The sequence below is a fragment of the Dendrobates tinctorius genome, unplaced genomic scaffold (assembly GCF_039654945.1).
Source record: "Dendrobates tinctorius isolate UK_male_01 unplaced genomic scaffold, ASM3965494v1 ptg000064l, whole genome shotgun sequence".
NCBI classification, from domain to species: domain Eukaryota; kingdom Metazoa; phylum Chordata; class Amphibia; order Anura; family Dendrobatidae; genus Dendrobates; species Dendrobates tinctorius.
In genome coordinates this window covers 2,905,939-2,929,381 of record NW_027361732.1, presented here as the reverse complement: position 1 = coordinate 2,929,381, position 23,443 = coordinate 2,905,939, and the positions used below count along the sequence as shown (strand labels likewise).

At 42.1% G+C, this 23,443-nt stretch overlaps 1 protein-coding gene across 2 annotated transcripts in view; it reads left to right on the top strand.

Moving 5' to 3' along the window:
- Window positions 1–19,147, top strand: part of ITM2B (integral membrane protein 2B) — a 71,626-nt gene extending 52,479 nt beyond the window's left edge. For both annotated transcript variants that reach the window (XM_073580243.1, XM_073580244.1), the window contains 4 exons: window positions 10,038–10,238; window positions 11,710–11,820; window positions 13,277–13,427; window positions 17,477–19,147. In XM_073580243.1, the coding sequence (XP_073436344.1) occupies window positions 10,038–10,238; window positions 11,710–11,820; window positions 13,277–13,427; window positions 17,477–17,565 (552 nt within the window). In that variant the 3' untranslated portion in view covers window positions 17,566–19,147. The remainder of the gene's footprint in view (window positions 1–10,037; window positions 10,239–11,709; window positions 11,821–13,276; window positions 13,428–17,476) is intronic.
- The last annotated feature ends 4,296 nt before the right edge of the window (window positions 19,148–23,443 follow it).

Genomic DNA, 23,443 nt, shown 5'->3' with positions numbered 1-23,443 from the left:
CAACGGCATATTTGCAATTTCACTTGGCAACATCCATTGCTGCTCATTTCTAGAAAAACACCCATGGAGTCAAAATCATCAGTACTCTTGTAGATAAATTCCCAGAGGAGTGTGATTTCCAAATTGGGGTCAATTGAGGCAGATTTCTGCTCTTCTCACTTAGGGGCTCTGTATATGAAGTTCTCAAACTATTCTACTAAAATTTGTTCTCGGAGTCAAATAGCGCTGCTTCCTTCCCAAGCCTCGCCATGTGGTCAGAAGGTACTGTAAAGCCACATATGGGCTATTGCCATGTTCACGGAAAATTGTGTAACAAAATATTTGGTCGTTGTCCCCTTGTGAAATTGTAAAATCTGGGGCTAAAACATTTATAGTAGTAAAAAAAGAAATTTTTCACTGCTCAATGGTATAAAATTCTGTGACCCACCTGTGGTGTCAATACGATCACTGCTCCTGTAGAGTTCATTAAGAGGTGTAGTTTGTAAAATGGTGAAAAATATAAGGAATACAAATGAGAGGTCCCGCCCAGATGGCCTGGAGCAGGGCAAAATCTTCAGTATTCAATATGAAAGGGATTGGAAATCCAGCGAGGCATATGTGGTAAAATTCAGCAAAAACTTAATCAAATTATCATCAAAAATGAATAAAATTCAAAGACAAATATGGAGTCGCGCGTTTTTGGCTAAGGAGCCTTATTCATGGTAGTACATAATATGCAAGGTATAACATATATATGCAAATAGAATCAAGATCGACCAATGCAGTTGGATGTAGTAGGATCATAGAATCCTAGAAACGTAGAGTTGGAAGGGACCTCCTCAGCCATCTGGTCCAGCCCCCTGCTCAAAGCAGGATTTGCTAAATCATCCCAGACAGATGTCTGTCCAGCCTCTGTTTGAAGACTTCTATTGAAGGAGAACTCACCACCTCTCGTGGCAGCCTGTTCCACTCATGGATCATCCGGATGGTCAAAAAGTTTTAATATCTAATCTGTCTCCTCCCATTCAGTTTCATCCCATTGCTTCTAGTCTTTCGTTGTGCAAATGAGAATAAAGATGATCCTTCTACAATGTGACAGCCCTTGAGATATTTGTAGACAGCTATTAAGTCTTCTCTCAGTCTTCTCTTCTGCAAGCTAAACATTCCCAAATCCTGCAACCTTTCCTCATAAGACAGGGTTTGCAGACCGGTCACCGTTCTGGTCGCTCTTTTCTGAACTTGCTCCAGTTTGTTGATGTCTTTTTTAAAATGTGGCGCCCAAAACTGGACACAGCATTCCAGATGAGGTCTGACCAAGGAGGAGTAGAGGGCAATAATGCCTTCACGTGATCTAGACTGTATGCTTCTGTTAATACATCCTTGAATTGCATTTGCCTTTTTTGCTGCTGCATCACACTGTTGACTCATTCAGTCTGTGATCTATTATTATATCACATGTGCTGTTGCTTAGCCCTATTCCTCCCATTCTGTAAATGCTTTTTTCATTTTTATTGCCCAGATGTAGTACTTTGCATTTTTCCCTATTAAAAAACCATTCTGTTAGTTGCTGCCCAATGCTCCAGTTTAGTTATATCTTTTTGAATCCACTCTCTCTCTTCTCTAGTATTAGCTATCCCTCCTAGCTTTGTGTCATAGGCAAATTTAATCAGTTTACTCTCAATTCCTTCATCTAAATCGTTGATAAAGATGTTGAACAATACAGGGCCCAGGACAGAGCCCTGTGGTACCCCACTTGAGACATTCTTCCAACTGGATGTGCAGCCATTTACGACCACTCTTTGGGTCGGATCACTAAGACAGTTATGAATCCACCTAACAGTTGCCTTGTCCATTCCATACTTTGCCATTTTTTCAGTAAGGATTGTGTGAGATACTTTGTCAAATGCTTTGCTCAAGTCAAGATATATGATATCTACAGCATTTCCCTGATCCACCCAATCAGTGATTCTGTCATAGAAGGAAATTAAGTTAGTCTGACATGACTTATTAGTTACAAATCCACACTGACTCTGTTGAATCACTTAATTCTTATTCAGGTACTTACATACATGTTGCTTAATGATTTGTTCAAAGATCTTTCCTGGTATAGAAGTCACTCACCGGCCTATAGTTGCCAGGGTCCACCTTCTTCCCCTTTTTGAAGATAGGAACAACATTTGCTCTTCTCAAGTCTTCTGGGACTTCTCCTATTCTCCAAGAATTTTCAAAGATTATGGAGAGGGGTTCAAAAATTTCTTCTGCTATCTCCTTCAGTACTCTGGGGTGTAATTCATCTGGACCTGGAGACTTGAATTCATTTAGGTTAGCTAAGTGTTTCCTCACTATCTTTCTGTTTATAGATATCCTGGATTCTTCTATTCCCTTAATAGGACAGTGAAGAACAGTTGATGTTACATTTCCTTTCTGAGAGAAAACAGATGCAAAATAGGAATTTAAAAGTTCGGCCTTCTCAACATCCTGTCTAACCATTTCATCACTTTCATCTTGTAAAAATCCTATAGCATCTTTTGACTTCTCTTTTACTTTTGACATATCCCCAAAATCCTTTATTATTGCTTTTGACGTCTCTTGCAAGCCTCCATTCATTGTCAGCTTTAGATAATCTGATTTGTTGTGAATTCTCTTGCTCGGGGTTCTGAGCCGAAGCTCCCTCTGGTGGTTGCTGAGAGTAGTGGAGCTGGCCAGGTGGACGGAGGTTCCCATCAGTAGTGTTGGAATTTTTCATGGTTTTGGGCGTGATTGCAGACAGTATCTTTTCTATCCTGTCCTGTGTAGACAGCTTGGGCCCCACCGTTTGCTCAGTCTGTTATCTGCCTGTGTTTGTGTCTCATCTCGTCTCACCGACCATATAAGTTTGGGGGCTGTCTATACCTTTGGGAATCTGCTCCGGGGCAGTTTAGATTTCATCTTTCTGTCTTGAGGCTTAGTTAGTCCTCCGGCTTTCATTTATCTAGATTTCCCATCCTTCCTGGACATTTTTGTCCTTAAGGATATCCAGCCATTGGATCCCTCCAATTCTCTTTCTGAATCCCTTAGGCTAAGTGCACACGTACCGGAACTCTCGCGGAAATTACCACGAGAATTCTGGAATTCCAGTCCGCGGGAAAATCGCATTTTAAATTCCCGCGATTTTCCCGCGGAAAAACTAGCATTTTGCAAGCGTATTTAGCTTGCAGAATGCTAGCGTTTTCCAAGCGATCTGTAGCATCACTTGGAGAACTGATTGACAGGTTGGTCACACTCATCAAACATAGTATTTGACGAGTGTGACCAACTTTTTACTACTGAGGCGGCCTATGCAGCATCAGTAGTAAAAGATAAAATGTAAAAAAAAATGGTGTTATTCTCACCCTCCGACGTCCCGCGCAGCCGTTCCCAGTAATCCTTTGCGAAAATGCCCGCGATGACGTCCGTTCTCGCGGGATCGCGATGTCTCGCGGTAATTCGCGATGACGTCGAGACTTCGCGATCCCGCGAGAACGGACGCCATCGCGGGCATTTTCGCAAAGGACTACTGGGAACGAGAGTGTGGAGAGAAGCGGGAAGGCTGCGCGGGACACCGGAGGGTGAGAATAACAATATTTTTTATTTTTAAATTCTATTTTTTACAGGGATATGGTACCCAAAGCCCAGAGGACAGTCTCCTCTCCTCCGGACCGTGGGTACCATCCGCCATTGTTCTGCTTACTTTCCGCATGGTGGGCACAGCCACATGCGGGAAGTAAGCGGAACAATGCATTCCTATGGGTGCGGGATCGCCGCGATTCCGCAAATTAATGAGCATGCTGTGGTTTTTACCGCGAAGCGATTCCGCCGCGGTAAAAACCGCAGCATTAGCAAAGCATTGCGGAATCCCATAGGAATGCATGGGATGCTTATTTTTCGCGGCAAAATCGCGCGGTTAAAACCGCCGCGGAAACGCGAAAAAAACGCCACGTGTGAACTCAGCCTTAAAATCTGCCTTTCTGAAATCTAACCTTGAAGTCTGAGTCTTCACAGGTCTTCCTCCTCTAGTTATCCAAAATTCTAAAATAGCATGGTCGCTACCTCCTAGGGTCCCAGCCACTTTTACCTCCTCAACCATTTCTTCCCTGTTTATAAGGATTAGATCCAAGGTAGCAGTTCCCCTTGTTTTCTCCCCTACCTTTTGGAAGATAAAGTTGTCAGCAAGAGAGGATAAGAATTTCCTTGACCTGTTAGTTTTGCCTGAGAGAGATTCCCAACAAATGTCTGGATAGTTGAAATCTCCCATGACAACTATGTCATATTTTTTGGAAAACTTGGCCATTTGATGCATAAAGAGTTCATCCATATCTTCAGCTTGCACAGGCGGCCTGTAGTAAATGCCTACAATGGTGTCCTTTCCATTGTTCTGTCCTTGTATTCTTACCCAAACAGTTTCCACAGGACTCCCAGTCTCTGAAGCTTCAATCTCTGTGCAGATATACACGTTTCTAACATACAATGCGACACCTCCTCCTCGTTTATCAAGTCTGTTTCTAGCAAATAAGTTTTATCCTTCTAGTCTTGTAAAATGGCACACCTGAGACAGACTGCCTAACAATCAGTGGACATGTAAGTAAATGCATTAACAAAACCACGTGTGTGACAAAATTGCAGACACTTGTATAAAAAAGCTAGACAAAAACTAAAACAGAATGAGAGCAAGAAAACAGTGCTGTATAATGTTCTTAAAAACATGTGCATGTGGGAATTGAGGGGGGAAAAAACCGCCCCTTCTGCCTTTTCCCTTTCTCCCAAAAAAAAAAAAAAAGTCAATTTGAAAATGGCACCTGCGCAGTTGCATCTATTGGCGATCTCCAAGAACTGCCACTTTGGGCCGGCGCAGTTTTGGAAGAGGACATTTTTTTTTTTTTTTATTCAGTATGTTAGGTATTCATTATGTAAAGTAGGGGGCAGGTCAGTGAGGGATCAGTGACCTGTCAGCAGTCTGCATTATGAATATCTAAGCAGAGCACCACATGCAGACCCCCCCCCCCCCCCACAGGCCGCCCCAGAGCACGAGCACGTCATTAACTCAAAACTGAAAATTAAGAAACAGCCACAGGACAGATTTCATCAACCAAGGTACCATTTTATTCAGTACAATGGCGCTGACCTGACACTGTCTGTAGGTTACTGTGCAAAATCCTGCTGACAGGTTCCCTTTATACATACTGGGAGACAAAATGTGACCCAATGTGGGAGCTTTCCTGATAGAAAAGCTACATAATTATAAATGATAGTATGGAGTTTCTCATCTTGCTCAGTCATTCTGGATAAACAACTGTCTTACTACAATCAGTACTTTAGAAAAAGGTAAAAAAATATAGTGGCAGAAGAGGAGTGAGCAATATTACCAAAAATGCCATTTTCTTTTTTTTTTTTTGTTGTTGTTTTTTTTTGTTTAATGAGCAAATAGTAAGTACAGGGAGAAGGCACAATTGAAGATGTCTGGGCTGGTACATCAAAGGTGGTATGAAGAGCGTGGTCTGATGACTGCATAAGATCTGCGGTAGTATATTAAAGAGGCAGAAAGCTCCAAAAAGTATGGCTGCTTTCAACGTATCTTATTTAGCACTATCAGCAGTTTGGATTGGTTAATATTGACAGTAGATTGGCCAATTGATTTGGTCGGTGATAAGATATGGTCCACCACAATTCTCCGCTTGCTTGCAGATCTCGAGCTTTGATGTTTTGAGCTTCCAGCTTTATATATGCTTATGAGGCTGATCGTTTAGGTAGAGAGATCTGACGCTGGCCTGCTATTTGTGGCTAATACATGGTCTTGAAAGTTTATCTGCTGTGCAGTCACATAAATTGAGACCTTTTACTCCAGGGCAGCGGGTGAGGAGAAACCAGCGGGGACCTGTCTTTCTGACCAGTCTCCTGTAGGGCTCGGTCCCTGGCAGCTATTAAACTGTGTGTTTGGATTGCTGCAGCATTTCAGCCTTAACCACATATGGCTGAAATCATCCAGCCAGTGCCTGATGCCTGCAATCTGTGGATCGGGGAGCAAGGACCAGCTGTCAGATTTCCTTAAGATGGCTAGCAGACATAATTTTTGAGAATGACACTTTTCCTTATGTTAAAGGGAACCGACAACTGATACATGCTGCCCCATCCATGGGCAGCATAGATACTGGCTGCATCATTTAAGCCCAGTACGTTTGACTATAAAACACTGTACCATTTAGAGGGAAAAAAACAACAAAACATATTTTTAAAAGCCGCTATAGACCGAGTTGCATGGAAGACTAGATGGACAGGTGGGTCTCCACCATAGTATGAATCAAGCATACATGCTGCCTGATGCAGGACTGTAGGATTTTTCTTTTATTTTACTTTTACATAGGGCCGTTAATTATGCAATGCTTTTCAGACATGATCATTTGATCACTACATCACTGATCCTCACTGTTCTCAGTATGTCTTTGGAGTGTGGGAGGAAACCCACACGAACTCCTTGCACATTTTGTTGTCCTTGGTGGGATAGTGTAATATTTATGGTGCTTATTGTGGACTAATATCCATGTATGTATTATGCACACACTACTACTTGCATTAGCCTAATTATTTAATGTGTGTATGTTGGAGGGATGCGGTAGTGGAGCATGATCTTAATCGTCATGTACACATATTTCTTTTTGGCATTCAATAATTCGTGTGACTTCGCATCTCTGTAATCCACAGCCCTACCATCTGCTAAGTTCTTACAGACACTAATCTTAGGATCCTGATTTAAAGAGCAAGTGACATGGGTGGGCATTGGAAGCCTCAGTGATACGCAAGGTTTTATTAGAAGTCCCAGGCATTGTCTATGACAGAGAAGAGTGGAAGTTGGCAAATGTAATACTTTCAATCATGGTTTGTTTGTTTGTTTTTAATGTACCACTCTCATAATTTTTCCAGAGAACACGCTATAATCTCAGTGATTGGTCCATAGAAAAAAAAAAACTTTTTTTTTTTTTTTTTTTTTTAGTTACTTTGGAAAATAGTCTGAATGGAGCCCTTGTATTACCGTCACCTCGGTTTATACTGTTCACTTAGCGCACATCATACTGATCTGTGTCTATAGATACTGTGCAGAATCATGTGAATTACACAGGGCTGTGGAGTCTGTAAGCCAAACCACTGACCCTGCAGCACTAGTCACTACTGAGCATGTGCATAAAGTGCAGCAGAGATTCATCTCACCTATAACTCCACAGCACTGGTCACTACTGAGCATGTACATAAAGTGCAGCACAGAGTCATCTCATCTACAATTCCACAGCACTGGTCACTACTGAGCATGTACATAAAGTGCAGCACAGAGTCATCTCATCTACAACTCCACAGCACTGGTCACTACTGAGCACGTACATAAAGTGCAGCACAGATTCATCTCACCTACAACTCCACAGAACTGGTCACTAGTGAGCCTGTACATAAAGTGCAGCACAGAGTCATCTCAGCTACAACCCCACAGCATTGGTCACTACTGAGCATGTACATAAAGTGCAGCACAGATTCATCTCACCTACAACTCCACAGCACTGGTCACTACTGAGCATGTACATAAAGTGCAGCACAGATTCATATCACCTACAACTCCACAGCACTGGTCACTACTGAGCATGTACATAAAGTGCAGCACAGAGTCATCTCATCTACAACTCCCCAGCACTGGTCACTACTGAGCACGTACATAAAGTGCAGCACAGATTCATATCACCTACAACTCCACAGCACTGGTCACTACTGAGCATGTACATAAAGTGCAGCACAGAGTCATCTCATCTACAACTCCACAGCACTGGTCACTACTGAGCATGGACATAAAGTGCAGCACAGATTTATCTCAACTAAAAGCCGAGAACCTTAGATCAGGAACAGACATTTATAGGACATTTCAAACCTCCCAAGTTATGTTATGAAAACATTGAGAGCACATCCTGCATTGTACTACTGTACCCAAGTTATATATTTTAGGAGTTGGAGTCTGTCCATTTTATACCGACTCCACCAATATGGATTCTAACTCCACCACTCGGACTTGGACTCCACAGCCCTGATATTACAGACCAAAGCAAACCTGTATTTAATATGTAGTGATGGGCGAACATGCTTGGGATAAGGTGTTATCCAAGTATCTTGGGCGTGCTCGAATAATATTTGAGTCCCAGAGGCTGCATGTCTCGCGGCTGTTAGACATCCATAAATATGCAAGGATTGTCTGTTTGTTAGTCAGCCACAACACATGCGAGGATTGCCTAACGGCTACGAGACATGCAGCTGCAGTGACTCAAACATATTATTCGAGTACGCCCAAGATACTCGGATAACACCAGAGCATACTCTGATAACGTTATCCGAGCCCGTTGGCTTATCGTTGTTCATTTCCATTTCATATTACTAGTGGAGTTGCTCTCTTCCTCTACCCTTCTACCTGTTAGACTATAGGAGAGGAGTCATGTGAAAGTAGTTACACGACTACAAGATCAGACTACACGTGTATGTATAATGCACAAAAGTAGGGCCTCATAATTTTTGCAAAGTTTCTGGTAGAGCTGCAGCAGATAAACCCATGATCAAAATTGGAGCAAGCAGCCCAGTAAGCGATACATTGCTGGAATGAATGTCTGTGCTCCTACATCATGCCGCTGTCAGATGGGGTAGGAAAGACACATTTCCTGTCAGTATCCCATTCACATTAGATAAGTCATCTGAACCTGCAGATATTCGGTGAGAATGGCCAATCATCTAATGTGTGTGACTGTCCCTAGACAGATGGCATTGGGGAGGGAAGGATGCGGACTGTTTCAATGGACAGTCATTGTGTTCGGCAGGTATGAGTGCTTGGCACGAGCGTTCCTGTGAATGCAGGAGTCTGGGGGGAGATTGACGACTTATCTAATGTGTATGCCCACTTTGAGGCTTGTTCTCACATTGCAGGTTTGCTCCACGTCGCCTGTTTTGGATTTGCTGATGAAAGTCTGCAGTGGATTCCATTAGCAGCAAAGTGAATTCTGTTTCCACAATGACGCAGATAATTTGTGTGTGAAAAATCAAAAGCACTGCTTGCTAATTCTGCAGATTTTCACTACATTTTCTCATTTTATTTCCTGAAGATTTCCCTTTTGTGCAGTTGCGAAATAAACCTTAAACATACGCAAAATATTCTACAGAACCAAAAGCGAAACCCAGATTCTGCTTTCTGGGAAAGTGCGCGTGTGTTTCCTAGAAGCGATAATTCCTGGTTGTTTCTCCTTTTCCTGATCTATTCTGGGGTTTCTATTGTTCTGCAGTTTCCTCTTGCGCACATTTCAGTAGTGCTGTCTCGGGCATAAAATACAGAGGAAACTGGAACAGGGATGTGGTGATTTTTTTTTTTTTTTTTTTTTTTTTATAAATTTTTGGTCTTTTCTGTTCGTGACGAGTAACACGCTATATAAAGTCATGCCAGGACAAACCTCAGCCAAGGCTACAAGCTAAGCCCAATAACTAGCCATTTAAAGTGACAAGCAAGTCAAAGCCTTAACTGGAGCTTTGAAGCTTTTGAGCAATATGGAATACAGAACCCACCCCCACTAAAAAAGCAGTCCCTGGCTTTTTTCGTAATTTGCATAGGTTACAGTGCTTAAAGCCACCACACCAACACTCCCATTGATTTTAATGGGAAAAATATCTACTGTAGGCAACTTTGAATTGATAAATATTAGTTGTCTTCCTTAATGTCAGAAGGATTCTCAAATTTTGGTGACATTTTGGCACACGCATCAAATAAATGTAATGTACACCTTTTCGTTGTTGGTGGGCTCTTATGAATTGGCCAGTTTGTGCACTGAGCACCTAAGTTTGCATACATCTTACCGCTTACTGAGGCTGCTGTCTTCTTCTGTTTGTATAAAATGCATAATAAATGTGGTGTATGTCAGGTCAGATTTCTGGCACATCTAGCTTCATCGCCCAATTTTGGCTGGTTTTATAGAAGTGTATCTTGGAGATCAGCTTAACCAGATTTGTATGCCTTCTTTTTCCTATTTCTTTTGTAGCGTGGCGTCTACTTTTGTGGAATAAGATACACCGAGGATGACATGTCGCTCACCGAGCCCTACGCAGAGCCTCGTGTCCGCTACCACTCATTTAAGGAGAAAATTCAGATCTTAGAAGAAGAAGACGTTGAGTTGATCAATGTTCCTGTCCCGGAATTTGCTGACAGTGATCCTGCTGACATTGTTCATGATTTCCACAGGGTATTCTATATTTATTGAGGGTTTGATATTCTTACTATATAGATTGATCTCTTATTTTGATTTTTTTGCTGTTGACCATTTCCTGATTTTATGCAGCTTAAAAGGGTATTCCCAATTCAAATATCCTATCCCAATATGTAATAGGTGTAATAATATTAGCAAATACCTCAAATTAGAGATGTCGTTTTGTTCTTATGATTGGCCCATGTGCAGGGCATTGCGGTAGCTTAGGTATTCATGGTTATGACCACTAGCAACTAGCTAACTGACACTGAGTGTCCGTAACTATGGACTAAACAAACACGAAAAGACCCACGTACTATATACAAAAACTTTATTGAAACCTTACAAAGCAGGGAGGAGCACAGAGGGGGGGTAGGGATACTGGCCCTGATTCTTGGCCTGTTGGTTACGCTACCTTGCTGCGGAGGTTGGCACCCTAGGAGCGAGATGGCACCCATGCTCAATGACAGCTAGCCCTCGCTGCCCCTACTAAACCTTGTAACTGAAAGAAATGAAAAACCACCATGAAAACAGAATGCGTGACCATAATGTGCCAGCGGGTGAATAAAAAAAAGTGTGGATAACTCCCAAATGTAAAGGGTCAAAGTCACTTTGATAGTTTAGATGCAAGACCCAATCATATTGAGCTTGGGGTGATCTGCTGGGAATATATAATTAAATACAAGAATATAATATATTCAAGAAGTAATGGGGGCACTGACCCTGAAGGTTCAGGCCTAATAGTGTCCCTACCTTGCTGCGGAGGTTGGCACCCTAATGGAAGAAGATCGCTCCCCTGCTCAACGAAGACTTGCCCTAAGTGACCTTACTGTTCCCTGTAAATGACACAGTAAGAAATTCTGGTATATATATATACCCCCAAACGTTTAGTGAGGGATACAGCTAAACAAAAGGCTGGTAAGAAATTACACTTTTATAGAGGAGTTTAGTTAATCTAGTGAGCAAAAAGTCAACAATATGTAAGATGTGGGATCATAAAGACATCCTAATATGTACTCAATCGATGTGACAATTATATCCCTGCTAAACCTTCGTTTCAGTTAAGCTACTGCAATTCTCTGCAAGGGGAAAGTGACATAGCGAATCCGAAGAACTATACTAAATGTCTGATCTAAACTGTAGTTTGTCCAAATTGCCTGTAAGTCAGTTGTAGTCATATAGCCCCATACACTGACTATACCTGTGAACTGTGCATTCAGCAGCGCAGCTTTTGTGTGGTTGTAGCTCTCCTGGTCATAAACAGAGCATTTAGAAGCAGAAGATGGGGGATGATGGCCTTCTACATTGGTAACTTGCTGACACATGGCTCATATGGTTTGACGTGTCTGACATGGGGTATTGTATAGCATATTACCCCATCTGCAGCAGACTAGGTTATAAAGATGGTAGCGAGCCAACAGCTGTTAGTTCTTAGTAGTTTCCATCGTAACCTCTTTTGTCTCCTCAGAAACTCACAGCATACCTTGACCTGAGCCTGAACAAATGCTACGTTATCCCACTGAACACATCAGTAGTTATGCCACCTAAGAATTTCTTGGAGCTCCTTATCAACATTAAGGTACTTAATACATACAAATGATTCCAATAAAAAGGCCAAATCCACTATTTATGGCTCTGTTCACACTGCTGCTGGCATATGCGTCTAACGTATCCACAGAGGCCTAAACAACGTGTTTTTAGCCCCTAAGGTGATGTGCATCAACATGCCTTTATCTAATACATATCAGACTGGTCTTTTCCACAAAAATATCTATATTGAGTTTTCCTGTCAAGGTCTTCCTAATGTGTCTTTCTGACAAAGGCCTTGAGCCCAATGTGCAGAGCCCAGTATTGTCTGTATTTTCCTGAGGGGCCACATAGCAGAGCGGTACTTTTTGTGGAGGGCCGAACCAATATGTTGGAATTCTGATCACTCTTACCACTCAGTCGCACAGGCTGAAGGGTGGTAGACGGGACAGATGGCTCTCCTCCACCATTGCATTCACCAGCCCGTGGGCCCCTGCTTCCAGTGTTTTTACTGTCCCAGTCCTTGGACTAGATAGGCACAGCCAAAGGGCTGGATGTGGCCCAGGTCTGCTCTGAGACTTATTGATTCATATTTCTATGGTTCAATAAATGAACTGTACCGGTCCACATTGATTATTGTATATGCGCTTATTTACTCCAAAAATGTCTAATTTTCTGTGAGACACATTCAGCAATCTTCAGCTCACCAGCTGTTGTGAAACTACCACTCCCAGCATTCCTTAACAGCCACAGGGACGTGTTGGGAGCTGCTGTTTCTCAGCACCTGGAGTGCCGCAGGTTGCTGATCTGATTCAAAGCTACTTGTGCCGTGCACGTCCGTTTGCAAAACCTGGAGTAAAATGTGGATGTCACATGTTGCTTGACCAGGATTTAGACAAATTTGAAATTAAACTTCTTAAAAAGGTGCGCAGAAGTTTGGCAAATCTCACTGCAGTAAAAACCCAAGAAACCTATCAAGATGTCTTTTGAAATGCAACAAATTTATTAGCGCTTGAGCAACATTTTGATATTTGAAGACCTATGGGCATCGTCGCATCCAGCAAAACAAACCTGCACGTGTTACAAGAAACGACCTCCTTCCCTCTCCACACGTTAGACTAATGTTGACCGAATCGGTGGATAACTACTGGTTCCGCTAGTGCTAATGTGTATGGCAGCCCAGGACAATGTATTATTGGGGAAATATCGATCTGCCATGTCCGATTTCAGACTGTTGATCGAATTGTTCTCCTGAAGATGAGCTACCGGCAGATATGTGGTGGCATCTTTCTCAGAGAACACGAAGCACGTGGCCATGTGATTGGAGAGCCGGCCAAGATTGCTGTTTGCCATTAGCTGGACCAGCGTTGGGCCATCTGACATGTATGATGGGCCTAATGGTTGAGCTGTGGCAGCAGATCTCCGAGTAAAGATATCCAGATATGGGTGCAGACTGGCACATTCTGGTTAGATAATGACTTTTTTTTTTCCCCTTCTCATCTGTACAGGCTGGAACATACCTCCCTCAGTCTTATTTAATTCATGAGCAGATGGTAGTTACTGATCGCATTGAAAATGTGGACCAACTTGGTGTCTTTATCCGTCGCCTTTGCCAGGACAAGGAGACCTACAAACTCCAACGCCGAAATGTTATTCGAGGTAATGACAGTATTAAAATTAACAATATGGAAGTTTTGCAAACCTTTGCTACATGTCTTATCAAAGACTACATAAACTAATTGGATCATTCACTATTGGACAACCCCTTAATAAATGCTGAAGTACACAAAGTAAAACAAAAAAAATGCATACCTGCTGGACCAGCGCCATTTCAGAAATGTCAGCTTTTTGACCTCCTTGAGACACTGTGCTGACATCATGCTGACTGTTCGGGAGGTGAATGCAGTTTTATGTTTGACCAGTGTAAGTTTTTTTGTGGTAATAACTCGCTAACGCTTCCATGGATCCCAGTGATTGAGACTTTTTATTTTTTCATGACATATGGTGCTTCATGTTAGTGGTAAACTTGACATTTTTATGTCCTTAAATCAGATAGTTACACCACCAGAAATTTCTAATTTTTCCAACAAAATTTACAAAACAACTCTCTTTGGGGGACCACACAACAGTTAAAGTGACTTTGAGGGGCCTATATGAGAGAAAATACCCAAAATTGACACCATTCTAAAAATTGCACCCTGCATAGTCCTCAAAACCACATTCTAGAAGTTCTTAACCCTTCAGGTGCTTCACAAGAATTAATGCAATGTGGAAGAAAAAAAACATTTTTACTTTTTTTTCTTACTCATGTGGCTAAACAGTGATGCACCCCCACAACTGACCCCATTTTGGAAACTAGACCCCTCAAGGGACCCCTCTATATGTGTGGTGAGGGCGTTGAACCTACAGGTGCTTCACTGTAGTTTACAATGTTCAACTGTGAAAATGGAACTATTTATTTTTTCATGCAAAAATTTTGGATTTGCACTCAATTTTTCATTTTCACAAGAGTAACAGGAGAAAATAGATCATACAATTTGTTCGGCAATTTCTCCTGAGTGTGCCAGTACCCAACATTTAATCGGGAGCTACTTTTGAAACTGAGTGCAAAACTTAGGCTATGTGCACACGTAGTTTTTTTGGTGTGCGGATTTTGGAGAGAAAACCGCAGGTAAATCTGCAGGACAAAAGTCCTGCGGTTTATCATCTCATAATGGATGAGGTATAAAACTGCAGCGTTTCTGCACCAAACAATTGACATGCTGCGGATTGTAAACCGTGCGGTTTTGCTGCGGAAAAATCTGCAGCATGTGCACAGCGTTTAATTTCCATAGGAAATAAAGGTACTGTACAACGCAGCAAAATCTGCTGTGGACCCGCAACTGCAGAAACGCTGCGGAACCGCAGCAAAATCCGCACTGTGTGCACATACCCTTAGAAGGGAAAAGGAGTGCCTTAATTTAGTGCAGATTTTACTGCTATGGTTTGTGAGTGCCATGACCCACTGGGAGAGGGGACTTTGAGGGGAGTATATATTGGAAATTCTAACAGCCGCAAAACTTGCGGGGCGGAGACTCGAGCATGTCACTGAAGCACCCGCAATACTCTTGGCATACCCGAAGCAAACTCGAGTAGCAAGCATTTGCGTTCAACACTAGACGTCACATGGTCATCACAAGTTTTGTTTTTTGTTTTTTTTCTTCTAACTTTTGGAAACCCTGAAGCCCAAATCTAACTACAGAGAATAAAAAAAGTTGAAAAATAAAATAAATTAATCTCCCTAAGGGGATGACTTGCTAATTATTGACTCTTAATCACTGTGATGGGGTCTTACAGTGATTAAAGGGAATCATTAGGAAAAATACCTGCTGGTGCTGGCCGGCAGATCTCTCCCATGATTCCAGTAAGAGGAGGCAGCAGAATAGAGCAGTAGGGCTCGGGGAATGATAGCTGCACCAGGTGGAGGCTTCGGGACATAATTTCTCTTTTCTGACATGCATATCATGTCATAAGAGAGAGAATAGATTTTATTAGCTGGCATTTTTTTTTTTTTTTTTCCCTTCACGTGATCGGGGACCAGAAAATGTTACTCTGATTCTGTTTTCCAGAGTGTAGGCTACCCCCCAGTAGCCCAGAGGCTATGAGGGAATAAGGCTCCTTAGCGGCCGCCGTTTTAATAATGCATGTTAGCATTTAAGTAGGAGTTGTCCAGTAGTGAACAACTATTTTTAATTATTTTTAATATATAATATATTACATACAACATATAGCACATCTAAGACCAGTACTGATTATTCTGCAATACACTCTTACGAAGCAGAAGTCAATGCAACCACAATTATCTGAAGTCCAGCATGTGGCCGAGAGCCAACTGAAGGTAGGTGCACACGGTCAGTAAACGCTGTGGGTTGAATGTTGCGTACTTGCGCAGTGTCCAGATATTACAACATCATGGATGGGATTTCAAGACATTCCATATCCACCATGCGTCCAGAGACACCCGCGGCTCACCCACGGGGTCTGACATGTGGCACGTCTTTCCAGACCATAGCATGTCAAATATAATATACAGTATATCTGTATCAAGCCCCGCCCACTCCATCCACACAGCCCACATTGTTAGCGCACACGGGTAGAGACACATTCACCTCGAAAGCCACCCTGCAAAACTCACCGGCTGCGATGTCCCAGATGCTGCAAGCTACAATCGAGGCCTTCAGAGTATCAGTGCGTGGCAGGCACAGGCCACATCTACCTCCATTGTGTCTAGAATGGAGTTGTTCCTGTGAGGCATGGCGTCAAGGGATAGAGGATCCTCATCGATTACACTACTGTGCTCATAACAGGAAGTTGCTGTGCACGTGTGATGGGAAGAGAAGAGTGAGGTGCTGCTGCAGTATGAGGCTGTGTATAAGGCCACATACACTCGTTCAGTATTTGGTCAGTATTTTACCTCAGTATTTGTAAGCCAAAACCAGGAGTGGTGACGTATTTCTATTATACTTTTCCTCTGATTGTTTTCTTACAAGTTTTAGCTTACAAATACTGAGGAATAAATACTGACCAAATAACATGTGAACGAGGTCTAAAGGAGAAAAGCGTGGTGCTGCAGAAGACGTAGGCTATGTATGCGATACGCTTTATTGCAATTAGTGCAATTTCTCTTGGGATCAAGTGTTTCCAATATTATATGGAAGAGGAGTGTGAGGTGCTGCCGGAGGAGGCGACTCTAAAGGAGAAAGCTGTGCTGCAGAAAAATGCTGTGTATAAAGGAGGAGCGTGAGGTGCAGGAGGAGGCTGTGTTAAAAGGAGGCGCATGAGGTGGTATAACTAACCACTGTTAGTTACTATGCCCGGGCAATGTCGGGCTCTTCAGCTAGTGTACTATAAATTTCACCCGTATAATATATTGGACACTGTGAATCCACAAAGTAAAGTGATCACATGCGCATTCACCTGCGTTCAACACTTTGGACGCAGTGGAAATGTGCTGCGTGCAAAGCGCTGCCAATTACTGAACAGGTGCACATACCCTAAGGCCTCGTTCACACATCAGTGTTTCCCCATTAGTGTTTGAACGCCAAAACCAGGAGTGGAACTTGCAGAGAAAAAATATAATTGAGCTATTGACATCTGTTCTGTGTTTTGGACTCTCCTGGTTTTTGCATAGAAATACTGATGTGTGAATAAAGCCTTAAGTGGGCTCCTAAAAGATGTTCTGTGACTCTGAAAATGTGTGGCCTTAGGTCGTAGTTGGTTAAATGGATTCTCTAGGATTCATACAATAGGGCCATTAATTCTAGTTTCCAAGATTTTCTTTCTCCTCCAGGACACAACGGGAAATAACTACATATTCATCATAGTGGGTTGTACCTTAAAGCCCACCCCCCATACACCTAATTAATTTGATATTAAGAATTGTCTGATCTTTTTTCCTGCTGTGTGGACTAGAAAGGAGTAAATGACCCGAAATAGAGCAGTGAGCGAAGCATAAACACAGAGCCTGGGAGGAGCAGGAAGTCAGTGTTGTGATGCTTCTTCCAATACCTGCAGGAAGTGATGTCAGAGGAGGCGGAGTTTGGGCACTTTTTGCTGTATCTCCCAATCACATGCAGACCTTTTAGTTTCCCATGATGTTTGCAGTTAGGGGGAAATGACTCTGAGTATGTAAATGACTTGACTCTAAACTTGTCTTTATTTCCAAACAGGGAAGCAAAAACGAGAGACCGAGAACTGCTCTAAGATCGTTCACTTTGCGAACACGTATGCGATGGAGACAACAATTTGCAACCATTAAGAGGAGTCTTGTGAAGACCTTGTCAGCCATTTCTCACAGTATAGCCCTGCCCTTTTTGTTGTGTAGTCTTTATTTTAAGGAAGGGTTTTGTTCTTTGTGGCCAGACTTCTGCACAGCAGATTCACTTTCATCTCGTCTGATCTGTTTTCCAATCTACATCATTTTTTCTTTTATTATTTTTTTCTTTCCATATTCCATCTTCTAAGTGTGGTATTTTTAGATTTTACATATATATAGAATAAGTCAGACAATTCATTCCTGCTGATTTTTAGTGAATTAATTTTTAAGCTTTTTTCCATGGAAATGTTACAGCATTTATCCGCCGCACTATGCCACCACTTTCTAAGGCTGCACATATACGATATGCATTCATTTGCATCTTAAAGCCTGTTAGCTATTGCATGTCCATACACCTAAAATACCTGATTTATTCATGCTATAATGTGCACCAGAAGAGCTCAGGATTAACTATAGAAAGTCATGCTTAGTAAAATATGAATATGAATTTTTTAAAATTAATTTGTTGAAACCCTATGACCTAAAAGCAGTTATTGACTATGGCTCCTAGCTGATAAGTTTATCAAACTCTTGGGTTTTCCAAAGTGAGAGTCATAGGGTGCTTACCGATGTTCTGTATGTACATTGTGACCTTTTAGATTTACGTACAGTCAGTAGCACTGTGATTTGTATGTGGAGCGTTAAGAGCTTTCTACAGAATTATTGAATCAGCTATGCAGACAATTTTCAGAGCCCAAACCAGATAGTAACAAGGCACTTTAGAAGGGATTGCAGCCAGCGTAGTCTTTATGAATCCTCTGTGTACATTGACTGGATAGAACCCGTCCCCAATGGCAATCCTATTATTTGACAGGCTACTTGGCATTGACATCTCGTTTCCCCTGCTAAGCTGTGTATTTGTGAAAGAGTCGATATCCATTTTTAACAAGCTGTCTGTGGTGCAGGGCAAATACTACAGAAGCCCTGTGAAGTGTATCTTTTTCCATATAGTTGTATTTTTAGGCTTTTGGTGTGCTGAAATATATATATGTTAGAGGGATTGTGGTGATCATTCTGCTTATTAACATGTGAAGTAATTATTCAGCATATGTCATTTATAATAGAACTGGAAGTTCATTCAGTATAATGGGATGACGAGTGATCTGGGGTCCGAGACTGCATTGTATGTAAATATTTAGGACTGGAAAGTATCGAGAGCATCTGTGTAGATACATATTCATATGTGTGTAATGGGAGTATGTTAGGGTCTTGGCATTTACCAAAAAAAGAGAAAATATACACAATGGAAAAGCATTGTCGTTCTGGTAAGTAATGTGCTCCCCTGCTCTAGTTCTTTGGGAACATATCTACAGCTGTGCATTTCCACCTACTAAAAGTTCAATTTTGTGTTACTATTTTCTTTGTTTTTAAGCTTTTCTTAAATCTGTTTTTAACTCTAGTTAATGGTTTGGTATGCCCACTTACTATAAAACAGGAGTGTCAATAAAGGAATTAGGTGGTAATGTGTTACTAATTTGTATATAATCGTACTTGTAAAAGAATAAAACTTACACCACCTGTTTAATTGCTGCCTGCCGACTCTTCTTTCAGTTTGTTAGAGGGATGGATTGAGCACTTTAGGGTGTATTCACATGGATTGAATACGCAATGGATTCTCTGCTGTAGATTTATGTGCCGTATACCTGCTGGATATGAGGCTTGACCAAATTTCATTAAGGCATCATTCACACTTCTGTGTTTAAACGCGTACTTGAGAAAATTGTACCGTTGTCGTCATTTTGGTCCAAGTGTCTATTAATGTATTCATCGGTGAAACCGAATTACAGAGCTGCTCCCTATACTTTGCAATGATACAGACGGCTACACGGATTCCATCCATCTTCTGTTTGCATTTTTCACTGATCCATAGACTTGGTTCTTTTCATTCGTGATACTATAGCAAAACAGACATGAGTTTTACCACGAACACACTATGAAAACAAATGTGAATAAGAGCATAGATTATAATGTTTATGTGATGTTTTCTTGGGGGAAAAAAATGGATAAACGCGTGCACAGACATCTGAATGAGGCTTAACACATTAAAGTTTTCAGAGTAAATTGATCAGGACTGTAGTTTTGACACCCAATAATGCACATTAATTTCTGGTGTGTTTTACCAGTTAGATATTTTTGTTCAAACACTGGGGCAAAGTGGAGGAGTGTCTTGAGACTCTGGCTCGCCTATTTGCTCCTTTTAGTAGCCCAAAATTTTGAACCAAGCCTTGTATTTAAGGCAGGAAAAAAGTTATGTATCCCTAAATGTTACCATTGAAAATTTAAAATAAACCAACAAAAACCAAGCTCCTTGCGAGTGTTTCATCTGTGAATTATTAGTGGCACAAATGGGCTGGAAAAGTGACATGGAGTGCTTTCCAAAAACGCATCCGTCCTGTGTCTGATGCAAAAAATGACAGATGGATCCATTTGCTATAATGGTTGCTTTTTGGTTTTCTTCTGGCAAGAATTAAAAAGAATCTGTCAGAAGATTTTTTGCAACATTTTCTGAGAGCAGCACAATGTAGTAAAAGAGACCCTGAATCCAACAATGTATCACTTAGATTAGGGTTCTTCCAACTCCAGTCCTCAAGGCCCACCAACAGGTCATGTTTTCAAGATTTCCTTAGTATTGCCCAGGTGATAATTGCATCACCTGTACAATACAAGGGAAATCCTGAAAACATGACCTGTTGGTGGGCCTTGAGGACTGGAGTTGGGGAACCATGACTTGGATTACTGGGTGCAGCAGTTCTGACACAAACAGAGCTTTTAGGTTTAGAATGAAGCAGAGCTGAGAAAGCTACCCCCGCCCACACCAGGCTCTGTATGTACATAGTCTATAAACCCTGAGCTGCTTATCACAGAAGAGGGCGGAGCCAGACTTGGGCTCATGCTCGGCTGTGTCCCAGCAGTGATAAGCTCCTGCTACTGAAATAATCATTGCAAGTAAACAAAACCACAGAACTTGATAAGGGGTATTGCTAAAATCTGTGTTGTAACCCCTACAGCATTCTCTTGAGATTACTTGGCAAAAACCTGCTGACAGATTCCCTTTAACAGGACTCAGACACAAGTGTTCACCTAGCTTGTTACCTTATAGTTTGATGCCATATTACAATATACTGTGGGTCACAATGAAAGTATTGGCCCGTATTTCTTAATAATGGAGTATTTTAGGACAATTATTTAGTGTACCCCAGCTCTGTCTCTTAATACTACATCTTTTGCATTATGATACATTTTAAGAAAATCACGACAGGGCACCCTATTAAGTATGTTTAGTACGCTTTCCAATGTTAAAAAAACAAAAAATACCAATGTGTGGAATGTCTACCATTAATGTTTAATTTTGCACAAATTTTGACCTTACACATATTAATAATTAGGGTTGCAACATAAATGTATTTGTTCAGTGTATCCTATACAGAGGCATGCATAACAATGGTGCACTGTGGAGCGGCTAAGCATTTGGTATCAGAAGTGTATTGCCCCATAGCTATAGTCAGCATTGCTGCGTTACACATACAGCCTTAGGCTAACTTCACATTAGCGTTTTTTGCTCAGCGCATTGTGCGCAATAGAAATGCATGCAGAAATGCATCATGCGTTTTTGCATACTTTTGCGTTTTTTATGCGCATGCATTTTAACACGTTTCGAGCCATGTTTACTCTTAAAACTCGTGCGTACGCATTTCCATGCGCACGCCTGCGTTCCCATAGACTAATGCGGGTTTTTTTACGCATTCCGTGCGTAAGCGAACGCATGCGGTTTTTTAACACCATTGGACGGACCCAAAAATGCAACAGGTTGCACCTGGTGCATCTAGACGCACATCTGAAAAACGCATGCGCACGATAACGCAGCTGAACGCATGCAAACGCAAGACCATGTGCACGCCATGTTAAACATAGGTGCGCATGACTCGCTGGGCAAAAAAAAGCTAATGTGAAACCAGCCTTAGTGCTGATGGACCGCCTGCATGTCCTCAGCACTCGGTCTTCTGTTTGGCATATGGGTGACTCTGCAGCCATTCGGCAGCTGAGCTGCTGACTTGGCATGCTGCTATTGCACAGTGTCTTTAGCTTCCGCACAAGATGGTATCGGCTGTAGTCCTGAACCTTGTTTTTTGAGGTGCGTATTTTAGGCTGCTCTGCTGTCTAATTTCACGCTATTTTTTGTGCTCTTGTTATAAGGCTGAAAGACATTTGGCTATCCAGTTCAGCCTATAATCTGTCACAATAAATCCCCAGATCTACATCCTTCTAAAGAACCTAATAACTGTAACATACAATATTGTTAAGCTCCAGGAAGACCCATGCCTTTCTTGAACCACTCAACTGAGTTCGTCATCACCACCTCCTCAGGCAAGGAATTCCACATTCTCACTGCCCTAACAGTAAAGAATCCTCTTCTATGTTGGTGGGAAAAAAAACTTTTCTCCTCCAGACTTAGAGAATGCTCCTTTGTGACTGTCACCTTCCTTGTTATAAACATATCCTCAGACAGATATTTGTATTGTCCCCTTATATACTTATACATGGTTATTAGATTGCCCCTCAGTCGTCTTCCAGACTAATCCTAATTTTGCTAATCTCTCTGGGTACTGTAGTTCTCCCATCCCCCTTTATTAATTTTGTTGCCCTCCTTTGTACTCTCTAGTTCCATTATATCCTTCCTGAGCACCGGTGCCCAAAACAGTACACAGTACTCCATGTGCGGTCTAACCAGAGATTTGAACAGAGGCAGTATAAAGGCCCCGTTACACATAACGATGTCCCAGCGATCCCACCAACGATCCGACATGATGGGATCGCTGGGACATCGCTAGGCTGATCGCTGGTGAGCTGTCACAAGACAGCCCCTCCAGCAATCAGGACCAGTGACGCTGGTTTCTAATGTAAACATTGGGTATACAGGCTCCTGAATACCTGCTGTTTACCTTGGAAACCGGTGTACACGCTGGTTTCCAAGGTAAACATCGGGTATCTAAGAGCCGTGCGACTCCTGGATACCCGATGTCTACATTAGAAACCAGCATCGCTGATCGTTGGTCTCTCTCTGCCACATGCAGTGATACGTGCTGGCCAGCGGGAGACCAGCGATCGAAAAACGGCCCAGGCTGATCGAGCATGATCAGTGATGTGGGGCCGGTAGCTGATCCCGTCACACAGCGATCTCGCTGGCGAGATCACTGTGGCGTCACAAAATCAGCGATCTCGCTAGCGATCGCTGTGTGTGATGGGGCTTTAATGCTCTCATCATGTGTATCCAGACCTCTTTTAATGCACCCCTTGATCCTGTTTACCTTGGCAGCCGGTGCCTGGCACTGGCTGCTCCAGGTAGGTTTATCATGGGGGGTGGGGTTAGAACAGTTAATAATTTAAGGAAGAATAGAGGTACAGAGAGATACATAAAGTGCATGTATACTAATGCCAGAAACCTCGCCAACAAAATGGAGGAATTGGAGTTAATGTTGTTGGAACATAATTATGACATGGTGGGGATATCTGAGACTTGGCTGGACGGGAGCCATGACTGGGCGGTTAATTTACAGGGCTATAGTCTGTTCAGAAATGACCGTACAAATAAACGAGGGGGAGGCGTGTGTTTATATGTAAAATCATCCTTAAAACCCATCCTTCGTGTTAATATATATGAATCTAATGAAAGATAGAGGTAGAGATAAGGGGAGGGGGGGAAATAATAAATTACTGATAGGGGTTTGTTATAAGTCTCCAAAAATAATGGAAGCAACAGAGAATATCCTCATAAAGCAAATAGATGAAGCAGCGACTCAAGGAGAAGTCATTATTATGGGGG